This window comes from Lipotes vexillifer, unplaced genomic scaffold, assembly GCF_000442215.2.
Source record: "Lipotes vexillifer unplaced genomic scaffold, Lipotes_vexillifer_v1.1 scaffold502, whole genome shotgun sequence".
In the NCBI taxonomy this organism is placed as follows: domain Eukaryota; kingdom Metazoa; phylum Chordata; class Mammalia; order Artiodactyla; family Lipotidae; genus Lipotes; species Lipotes vexillifer.
The window spans coordinates 504,123-516,150 of NW_006784433.1; the positions used below are offsets into that span (position 1 = coordinate 504,123).

Sequence of the window (12,028 nt, forward strand, 5' to 3'; positions counted from 1 at the left end):
AGTTTCTCTGTAAAACTAGGAACTTATATTTACTTTTACCTCATTTTAGATTTTTGTATACCAGAAAATAAGTGAAAATTTTCCTTTCTTATTGTGTTTGTTCAGTTCTAAGAACTCCATGCTCCATTTTAGCTCATCAGGTTATGTTTTTTCTTATAGGACTACAATGATGAAATTCGTCAGGAACAACTACGTGAATTATCTTACTTAAATGGCTCAGAGGACTCTGGTCGTGGCAGAGGTATTAGAGGAAGAGGGATCAGAATAGCTCCCACAACTCCTTCAAGGTACATTTGTTCTTACTTTAAATAAATTAACAGCCAATAAGGATGGCAATACTTTGCTGGCCTGTTCTGTGTCATGATCACAGCTAGGAATAAACAACAACAATATCAGCAACAATAAACACCACCACCACAAAAGCAATAACAACAGATGCTTATATAGCTCGTAAGAGCTTTATATAAGTTATTAACTCATCAAATCCTCCATAGTAGGGTTAAGCATTATTTACAGGTGAGCAACTGATAAAGATGTAAGCAATATGCCTGAGGACACACAGGCAGTCTGACTCTAGAATTCAGAGTTTGAGCTCTTAACAACTTCCTAAGAAAATAAGAGGAGCAAACCTAAGAGTTTCTAATTTTTGGTTTTGTCCCCAGGATTAAGACATGCAGATGATTCAATCATATGCATCTTTAAACCAGGATGACCTTGAATGAAGAGAAAATTACAAATATTATCTATGCCTTAAATGGCCCATGAATTAATACAGTCTTGCCAGATAGGTAGACAGATAGATGAGGATAATGATAGATATAGGTAGGTAGGTAGATATATAGATGTTTAGATAGATAAGTAGATTATATATATATATATATATTATATGTATGTGTATTATATATATACACACACACATTTATATATATATATACACACACACACCTCTAGTCCAGAAAGCCAGAAGCACATTTGTTACATGGCTGATGGTAAGAATATTTAAAGCTTAGTTATATTTGACTCTGCAATGTCATCAGAGAAGATTTTATTTGATATTGTTCACTTTTCAAAGAAATTGGAATTTTTCTGCAACAGAATTTGTTTTGTAGGATTCTACATTTGCCAAGCTTTCAAGAGAAAGCATTGTTTTGCAAAGAGGTAAAGTGAAAAATACTCATAGCCTTCACACACAGACTGTGTAACTCTGTCATTCTCTTTATCCTGTTATAGTTGGCCTTCAAATCTCTAAACGGCTTAGATTTAGAATACTATTTCATATATTGCATAGAAACCATCTTAAGAGATTCTAAGATACTTTGCTGATTCAATTTATTTTTAAAATTACTCCCCAAATATTTTCACCACCTTTCAAAACACCACTATTTTTAACATTTAAGTCACAGACACCTCAAAAAATTTTACACTATCAGAAAAGAAGTTAAGAATGATCAATTTCCAAATAAAATATGAAGGAAATAATTGACTAAAGGTAAAATGTGGTAATTATAGACATTCCTTTGATTAAAGGAAAAACTTGTGAAAATGTTTCAGTGATTATTTTCACATTTTTTTCTTTAAAAAAATTTTTATATGAGCTTTCTAATACTACCTAGGAACATTAGTTTATTGCTAAAAATTAATGTGACATAACATTTTTTATGGACTTTTTAAAAATGGAATCAGCTTTTAAAAAGCCTTTATATTAACTTCATCATGATGGGTTGTGAAATGACATCATTGCAGGCAATCTTAAACTGATTAAATCATAGGGTTTTAATAATGAAATTGTCATTTTTGTAGTTCAAAAAATGATAATTTTGGCAGTTTTATATGGTGTAACCTAAGTATGTATTGAATGACTATAGAGGCAAGAAGTTTTTTTCTATTCTATATTCCTTGGAATAGGGACCATTTAAAAAAATTATGCATTAACCTGCTTTTGAGATTACAAAATCATCATATTAAAAGGCTTTGTTTTGTTATTGGTGCTCCATAAAGTAATAATATGTTTGTCATATTTGAGTGGACCATATAAGATTTCAATTTCAGTGAAGTTTTAATGTAAAATATTAATCTCTTTAATTATTTAATAAAGAAGAGTGCATTATGATCTAGATTTTTAAATATCTTAGAAGAAAAATTTGATTGAGAGCTTTTGCTTTTTAGCATTCCATATATCATACAATCTGATACTGCATATGTTAAAAAAAGAAAATTAATATTGAAAATTAAACCTCACTTTCAATGCTACCTTGATGTAATTAATGTATTAACATTAATAAAAGTAAATGTAGCAGAACTCTGTTGTCTTCTGTTTCAAACCACATGATGAAATGTATCTGCAATTACATAAGAATAAGAAAATAGCTTCACGAAACAGTATATCATATTGATCAGAAATTTCTTGAACACATGGGTTAATGGATGCTGATTTGTACATATTTATGAAATTGTGACTTTTTAAAGTTATTCAGTTACACTTAAATTCAAAAAGAACGGTACCTGGTATATTTTTAAAACTTTAATTTGTTGAAAATTTCTTTAATTAAAGGAATTTATGTTTCAACAAGCATATCTATGAAAACTATCTAATCTTCCAATAATAATGCATACCAGAAAACAAAGTATTACAGCTATATATTATAATAATATATATTATGTAATTGAAGAATTAAGATCTTCACACACATCATTGCTACATGTTGAATGAGAGTGAACAGTGGAAAATAAAACATTTGAGGCAGATTTTGAAGGTTTTGTTTACTACAATGAGAACTAATACATAGATAGAATCTAATGGAGCTTTTTAAAGAGGGGACTAATCATATTTGTCTCCAAGAAAGACTACTCAGTCACCACTGTGAGTGATAGAGAAGAATTAGAGCAAAGGGAGAAAGACAGACAGAGAGGTGTGTGGCAAGGAAGCCAGGGAGAATACAAGTTCATTATCCAACACAGAAATGAATACCACTTGGAGTGTTAGAGAGATAAAGGACTAGATTAGAGATTAGAATTTAAACAAATTAGTGTCCAATTAGATGTTGGAGACAAGAGAGTGGTCTTAGACAGTATAATTCTCTCATGTCTGCCCTGGTTAGAAATTAATGATATCATCCACTAAAATTAGGTGAAGGACCAAATATAATGAAGAATATAATTAATCCTAGGGCTATGGATTGCCAGTGTGACCTTGGGAAGGTGACTTGTACTTTCTGTGACTTGGTTCTCAACCTTTAAAATGGCTTAGAAATGGCTACATGACAAGGTTGTCAAGATTTTTAAGTTAGATAACACATGTAAGGCAGTGGTTCCCAAACTGGTCTGCACATTGGAATCACTGAAAGCTCGCTGCTGCTAGAGACTGTGACTTAATTGGCCTGGGGTATGGTCTGGAGTCTGGAGGTTTTCAAAGGTCTTTAGGTGACTCTAACATGCAGACCAGTTAAGGAGACATGATCCAGGGTATGGTGTGTGGTAGGAAGGAAAGAGTTAACAGCCATCAGGGTTAGAGACTGCAGGGGTGCACCGTGAGGCACAGAAGGAGGGTGGGGGGAAAAATGGGGATAGCCACATTCCAAGGTGGGCCCAGGAGTAGATGTCAGTGAATGAGCCTGAAGAATATAAAGGAGTGAGGAAGAAATATGGAGAAAAGCAGAGTCATAAAAGTTCAAAGAAGGCATTTTCCAGATAGTAACCCATAGTGATAAATATAACAGTTACAGTGGAATGGGGACTGATTTCCAGTGGATTTAGAAACCAGTAGGCTTCTGGTGATACCAGTCAAGAGTATTTTCAATAAAGAGGAGAAAGTAATAACTATATTGCATTTGATTCAGGAATGAGCAGGAGGTGAAGAATTAAGGATGGAAAACTTTCAAGAAGTCAGAAAAATAAAGGAAAGAACATTGTAGTGTGTATTCAGCCAGGGACACTACGTTCTAAATAGGTGATGTGAATCTTGAGTTGAACTGAGGACTTGAGTGGAAGACAGATATAGGGTTAATATTCCAGGGAAGGGATGTAATGTGTAGGAGGTAATGAGTCAGATTCAAGAGACAGATTTTCCAGGGCTCTGTCTAAGAGACAGTTGAAGGAATGGGATGAGAAATTAGATTTGATTTGAGCATCATATAATTTTAAAGCAGGAAGAATTGCTACAGATTCAGAAATCTTATTTTACCCTTTAGAAAAATAATCTACTTTAGGCTCAGGGAGTTATAACACTTACCTGTGATTATTCAGTGGTATAGATATAACTTGTGAATATAGTTTAAAGTAAGGTGACATATAACTTACCACCCACACAGGGACACTGTTGAAAGTATTAAAATGCTAAACTAGGACAACAGTTGTAATTCTGAACTATTCTGGGCAAACCTGGATGTATGCACACCCTCTATATAAGGTGCTTGGAGGTCCAGTGAAGGTAAAATTACTCTTTATATCCATCTTATAGATCAGCTTTTATATTATCATGCTAATGTAGAATATTGTGGTCTCAGTTCCACTGTGCTTGAAGTGAGCACTGGGCCTTCTAGGACCTCCCAGTGCAGGAGAGCATTCTCTGTATATTAGACTCACAGTAAGTTCTCTAATAATTTCTCTATTCATCAGCTCTATAATCTATTTAAAACTTTTAAAAGCTTTGCCAGCATTCTTATTGTTCACTCGTCAAGCTCATTTTCTGCAAGAGCCAGCTGACTGCTCCTCATAGCAGAAAGCATAACCTACAACCCCATCTGTGGGTGCAGCCAAACAGTGTGATGGTTCACATCCCGTGATCATTATTTCCTCCAGAGCTTTAGCGTTCTTGCTGAAAGCAGTACTTTCTAGAGGCCAAATTTTCAGACATAATAAAAAGTGAAATAACCATGCTTTTGCCCAAAAACTTTAGGCAAACACTCAACCTTTCCAAAGGCCTCAGAATACCATAAGAGTTTACTGCAACCATTTGATCTTACACTTTTAGTACAAGTTAATTTTGTGTCAAGCACTGCAGTACCAAGTACTCAGTGTGTTATTTTTTTTGCAGAGCCCTCATGTATTTCACTAGCACCATAGTTACCATAGGAAATAAATTATATCAGGGACTGTACCAGTTCAGGGGGTTACACGCATAATGATAAATCAGTGACAATGACCTCAAACTTAAGCTACTATAATAAGCAGAATGATATCATGATGGTTAGAGTTCCACATTTTATCGAAGTGCAGACAGATTTTTTTTTTTGTAAGTGACAAAATTGCCCATCACTGTCAATAAGCTCCAGCATGGAGGAGACATTGACAATTAGCAGCTATGAATGGTACAGTGAGTCATGTACTAGACACTGCTCTCATTTGAGGCACTTTTGGTAAATTTGGAATAAAAATCAGAGTGGGTTGATTTTTGTTTGCTTTGCTTTGAATTTTTAGTGTTATAAAAGAAAATATCAAATTATTTTACATGGTTTTTATGATAACTAAGTCATAACCAATATTTACAAAACTTATTCTGTGGAGGTCAAAATGCTTTATATCCTAAAGAATCTCCATTAAACACACACACTCACAACACTCAGACATGCAGAAATAAATGTGGTTTTCTTCCCATTGTATAGAGGCTATAAGAGCCTTTGCCTGCTCTCATTGTTTCTCATCTGTATGTGACCTGTTTCTCCTAGGGGCCGTGGGGGTGCCATTCCTCCTCCTCCACCACCTGGACGAGGCCTTCTCACCCCTCGAGGGACCACTGTGACCCGTGGTGCTCTTCCAGTGCCCCCTGTAGCAAGAGGCGTCCCTACCCCGCGAGCACGGGCATCACCCACTGTGCCAGGATACAGGGCACCCCCTCCTCCAGCCCACGAGGGGTATGAAGAGTATGTAAGTACTCTTGAGAAATCAGTTATTAGGGGGAGTTAAGTTTGTTGGGGAATAAGCTAAACTTCAAAGGCATTCATATACCACGAATATAGCAAATAATGTTTGTTGCAGAAAACAAATGTCATTTGCAACAGAATTTAGCAGTGCATTTTAAATGAGGGCATTTTTTTGTTTTTGTTTTCCTTTTTCCGGTATGTGGGCCTCTCACTGTTGTGGCCTCTCCTGTTGCGGAGCACAGGCTCCGGACGCGCAGGCTCAGCGGCCATGGTTCACGTGCCCAGCCGCTCCGCGGCATGTGAGGTGCTTGGAGGTCCAGTGAAGGTAAAATTACTCTTTATATCCATGTGAGATCTTCCCGGACCGGGGCACGAACCTGTGTCCCCTGCATCGGCAGGTGGACTGTCAACCACTGCACCACCAGGGAAGCCCTAAATGAGGGCATTTTGAGAAAATCTTTCATTGTACAGGTGCCATCATTGTTGTTAAATAGCTTAGATTTTAAGAAACAAACTATCCTGAGGTTTTCTTATCTTTAGAACAATCAATTTCAAAATGGAAATAATTATGAACATAATGTGAATAGTCATGTATTTAGAAGATTATCCTGGGACGTGATAAAGATTAACATAACTCAGAAGTATTTGACAAATATAATGTGATTATATTATAAACTTTGTTAATAATTTAAGACCATGTGGTTGGTTTTTCATTTAAATATCCTACTCTCTCACTACATAAAAGATATGGAACTGGCAGGTAAGAATTCAGAACTCAAAAAATATAGACTGAACAGAAGAAGTTTAGTGTCTCTAAGCACCTCCTCCCTTTCCAGTCCTCTGTATCACATTATACTCCCTTTGACCTCTTTCATCCAGGTTGTTAGCTTTCCACTGGTCATATATTCTAGTCCCTGTATCCATTTCTCCTACTAGATTGTGAAACTTGTAAAAAGGGGCAGTTTTCTATTCACTTGTATAACCATACTAAGTCCACTCTAAATGTTCAATTGAATTGATGCAAGCCAGATCATAGTCCTATGAAACAGATTCATTTTGCCTTTAACCTCTCCAGGGTGCCCGTCCCCTAATCTAGGTGTTTGTTTCATTCAACCATCCATAGACATGCTGTCCTCTCAAATGTCCTCTGTAAATGATTATTAATATAAACTCTTCAAGGACAGTTACCGTCACATTCTATGCATTCAAAATATATAAAAGTTTTATGAAGTGGTTAATAACCAAGAAAAATGTAAGCTTAAAACAAAGTGAAAATGGTTGATAGGTGTCACTAAGAACACATTAATGCTTAAAGCATGTTAGGTTTTAGGAACGCTACTGATTAAATATGAAACACTGACTAATATCTGTAAGAGTGAAGAAAAAATATTAAGTTTAATCTTGCTCGCGCGGAAGCGGCGCGGCTGGGTGGGAGTTCGCAGTGGGAGTCGCGGACCGTCGTCGCGGCTGCAGGTGGCGGTGGTGCGCTCGAGCAACCAGAACCGGAGCATGGAGGCGGCACAACATCTTCAGGTAGTTGGGGCCTCCACCCTGGCCCAGCGCGCCCCGCAGACGCCGGCCAACCGGCCGTCCTTCTGGCCTTCCCGGCCCGTGCTGGGTGGCGGCGGTCGCGGTTCCCGGCCCCAGTTCTCCCCGACCCGTGCTCGGCGGCCCAGGTTCCCAGGCGGCCGGTGCGCCGCGGCCCCCGAAGGACGGCCGAGAGGCCTCGCCGCGTCCGGGTTCGTTGGCTCCAGGGCCAAACCCAGCGAGGAATCGACAAAACTCGGTCCGCAGCGCGGTCCCCCACATGTGCTTAGCGTCGCGAAAAATTCACATTCTGAGCCGAAATGCTTCCGGGTCGCCGAAACCTCGAACCTGCTAGTAAACCTGAAAGGCTGATGCTGTTCGCATCTACTTCGTACGCACGTCTGTGTATCTGAAAATCATGGCCTCTGTAAAATGCTCGGCAGTGAGGCGGTAAGTTCCAAGACCAAGGTTAGGGTCTACGAGAGGATAGGCCGGTTGTGCCCAGGTCGTGTCGCCTTTTTATCAAATATGGGAAACTTGCGCGACAGAATCTCAGGATAGAACAAGTCGTAAAAACACGGAAATGGCCTATTTTAACTTCATGCATTTGTGTATTTGCTCCTATCTGCATTTTTCAAGTCTCATGCAAAAAAATCCTTTCTCCTCCCTTGGAAAATCTCCAGTCGATAATTTCTGAACCACACGTGAGTTTGGTTTCACGCTTCTAGTTTATATTTCAGCGCTAACTCTTCTTTTGTGACCCTGGTGTTGTATATGTTTAATAAAAGTTTATTCCCGTTTGATAAAAAAAAATAATAATAAGTTTAAAAATCCATTTCTGTGGGAAAAGGGGAATTGTGTTCATCTCACATATCTTGTACAACATCAGGTATCAGTATTTAAAATCTTAGTCTGAAATTTGCAACATCTGCAGCAGAAAACATATTCTACCCTCTGAACAAGGCCACTGATCTGAAAACACAGACCCTGGTCCTGGTTCTACCATCTCTTCCGTGAGATGTACTGTGTAGGAAATAAGTGCTTGTTGAATGAATGAATAATCCACAACAGGGAAGGTGGGATTGGTTTTTGTTTTTCTTTTTGTTTTTTATCTCTGAGGAGCTAGGTCTACCATCTTTATGTGCTTTGCCACTATGGTGTATTTGTCTTCCAAACAGAAGCCTAAACAGTCAAATCTTTATTTCAAAAATTAAAAGAGAGAGAAATAGCGGTCAACATTGTTATTAATCAAAGAATTTACAGGGCTTATAGGGCACAGTGAAAGAGAACAAGATTGGAAAAACATTGTAATTTTTCATGTAGCTCCAAAAATATTGTAATCTTTCACATGCATTCCAATTTGTAATGAATAGATCAAGGACTGCAAGGCAATAAACAGTAAGCTACAAAGTAATAAAGAGTTTATGGAAGTATGAGCATATTCTGAAAAAGGGTATATTCTGAATGGAAAAATTTAAGAGGAGTGTGGTTCTTATAGTAAGTAAAAGAAAATGCAAAGCCATGTAAATCTGATTTTTAAAACTTAGATTTAAAGTATCCAGTCCCTTTAATTCATTCACTCAGTCCTTTACTGAGCCTCTATCTTATTTCAGGCACTGTTCTGATTGTCCTAGAGATGTAGCTGTGAACAAAACAGATCAAATATTTACTTTCATAATGCTTACATTTTAGTGGGAGAAGACAGGAACAAACATATATAAAGAAATGAATAAAGTAACATCAGGTAGAGATAAGGGCTCCAGAGGGAGGTGGCAGGAGGGCACCACCATCAAAAGAGCTGTTAGGGAAGGTCTTTCTGACCTAGAGGCTCCAGCAACTGTCTAACTAAAGGTAGAGTCTAGGCAAAGGGGCTGCCTCTATACAAAGGCATCCCTGGTTAAGGAAACAGCAAGCAGAAAGGCACTGAGGAGGAACATGCTTGAAGTGTTTGGGGATCAGCAAGGAAGACATCAAGGCTGGAGAGAGTGTGTGAGGGGGACCAGATGAGGTCAAGGGATGGAAAGGCCAATTCAAGTTGCTATTGGAGAGTTTGGGGCAGGAAAGTGACATGAGAAGATTTATTTTTTAAAAGATTTCTTCTGTATACATTGCAGAAAACAGAATATGTGGTGAGGTGGGCACAAGAATTGAAATAAGGAGAGTGGTGGCATCCCCATCGACAAAACGAGGCTTAGAGGGGTAAGAAGAGGTCTATTCTGAGTGAACTGTGGAAATGATCTAGTAGGATTTGATAATGAGATAGATGAAGGAGGTGGGAAAAAAGAAAAGAGTAAAAGATAATTTTGTGAAGTTTTTGTGAAGCGAAGGTTAAACTGAACCTTGGACTGAACAACCAGGTAAAACTGAGGTGCCATTTGTTGAAATGAGGAGTACGGAGTGACGCAGACAGGGGATTGGAAAGTTTGGCCTTCAGGAAAGTCTGTTGTGTTGCTGGGTGAACACCACCTGATTTTCGAAACAGAAAGCAGCATCCCACAATTTGAAATGTGTCACTAGCTGTGTAATTTATAACACTCTGCGGCTTAGATTTCCTCTTCTATATAATGGCGATAATCATTTCAGCCTCACAAGACTGCAATGAATGTTAGAAATAAGCATCCATAAGCACTTAAAACATAAGCATGCATAAGTACCCCAAACATTATAGACAGTCAATAAGAAATAACTATTACACAAAATTTCATCATGTATTATACTCTTAAATTTCTCCCTGGGATAAGCTATGGACCCATTGAAGTCACAGACATTTAGCTACTTTTTGTGAATTAATCGGGCATCATTATTTGCAAATAGGAGAAGCTATGTCATTTTCTTTTAGCAGTAAATAAATAAGTAAACAAACCTGGGTGGGGACTCTGTCAATGAAAATCAATAAACAATCTATAACAGGAAGAGAAAAGAGTTTTATTTGAGCCAAACTGAGGACTATAATCCAGAAGCCAGCTTCCCGGATTACTCTGAGGAACTGCTCCAGAGAAGCAGAGTTTTCAGCACTGTTTTATGCATTGTCAGAGCAAAGAACATCAAACAAGTCAAGGATATTTTCCTTCAAGGTTTCAAAAAAACAGATCAGCATGTACACAGCAAGTCAATATGGCCTTGGCACCTGGGAAGGGAGTCTTATCATCAAAGGAGTACCAGCACTGGCATCCCAGGAAGGGAGGCATTTAGTCTTTATTTTAACATGGACATTCTTTACTTCTGGTCAATGCACCCTTTTCTTTAATAATTAAAGCAGATATACAGTGTAGGTTTTATAGGCCACCAACAGGCTGTTCTAGTTAGAATATAATTCAAGTTAACTCGTGTATAAGCCAGAATGACTTCCCCACATCTCAACACGTAAAAATTTCCTGTATTGGGCATCATGAAGTCCAGTAATAAGAATGCCATCAGGCCTTAAGAAATAGCTAAACCGAAGCACTAGAATCCCTCCCCACATTTCCTCTCTGGTTTTTTTGCATATGTTTTCATGCCACTTTAGCATACAAACTGGATATTTGGCTACGCTGATCAACATGACTCAGCCCGTGGTGCTGCCAAGTTTACACATCCAAGTCCAGTTCTCCTCACCTACAGATACTGACTGGCTGGCCATCTCTCAGCCCTAATCTCGATCCCCAGGTGGGAGAATTGTGTTCATTTGGGCTTGCCAGGTGTCTATGACTGTAGAGCAGGAGTCTCTTGAAATCAGATCTGGGATCTACAGACTCATCAGCTACCAGTGACGTGGGTGGTGTAGGCGTGACATTTACACAACATAAGCATGCTTCCTGGGTACCCAGCCCCAAAGACCATATGGAGAGGCATTAGTTTCCAGAGAAGGAGAAAAATATTATGAACTTGACAGAAATCCTAAATTTTAAACAATTTATTCCTCTGTAAGAGGTAAGAAAAACAAAAGTTTAAGTGTCTCAGTAGCAAAATAACAGCACCATGCTGAGTTGATTGTGAAAATATCAAGGGGTTCTTAACTTTCAGATAAAATTACTTAGACAAGATTCCCTTTATTATAAATGACACTATGGGGCAATTCACTCTTCAGACTTTTCTTCCTTACCTGCTGAGGCTCTGACCATGTGGACTGTCTACAGGTGATCAGATCTTCTCGTGGCTGCTTTCCCGACCTGAAACAGCTCACCGTCAATGAGACTGCTGTTTAAAACCATCTTTAGCGTTAGTTGAATTTTTTTAAAAATGTGAACTTTAGTTTGTTATATGTCCTAATCCAGACTTTAAATATTTTAAAGGTTCTCTTCACTGACTTTCTGCTAAGAAGAGTACATTTACTTTTTTCAGCTCCATCATCATGATTGAAGTAGATTTGGGGAATAGATTTTTAAAAAGCTCCCACACAACAAAATATAAAGCTCTATCTGTGGATAATATGTAAAATAAACTTAAACTTTTGAATACCTACCAGGTTCCCGTCACTAATCTCATGATAACACTACCAACCAGCTATAGTAGACTGAGGCTTGTACCCAGTTTATATTCTACATAGTACTTGTCTCACAAACACATGTATACAGGTCATTTGTACTTCATACCTTAAATCCAGATCATCAGTCAGTGTTTGAATCCCCTCAGCAATATTTAGGACATCTCCCAGCCCCTACACG

General features: G+C 38.1%; 1 protein-coding gene across 1 annotated transcript in view; it reads left to right on the forward strand.

Moving 5' to 3' along the window:
• The window catches only part of KHDRBS2 (KH RNA binding domain containing, signal transduction associated 2), a 721,580-nt gene that overhangs the window by 424,281 nt on the left and 285,271 nt on the right, over positions 1-12,028 (forward strand). Inside the window, exons 5-6 of the mRNA XM_007456845.1 lie at positions 160-287; positions 5,664-5,862. Of these exons, the coding sequence (XP_007456907.1) occupies positions 160-287; positions 5,664-5,862 (327 nt within the window). The remainder of the gene's footprint in view (positions 1-159; positions 288-5,663; positions 5,863-12,028) is intronic.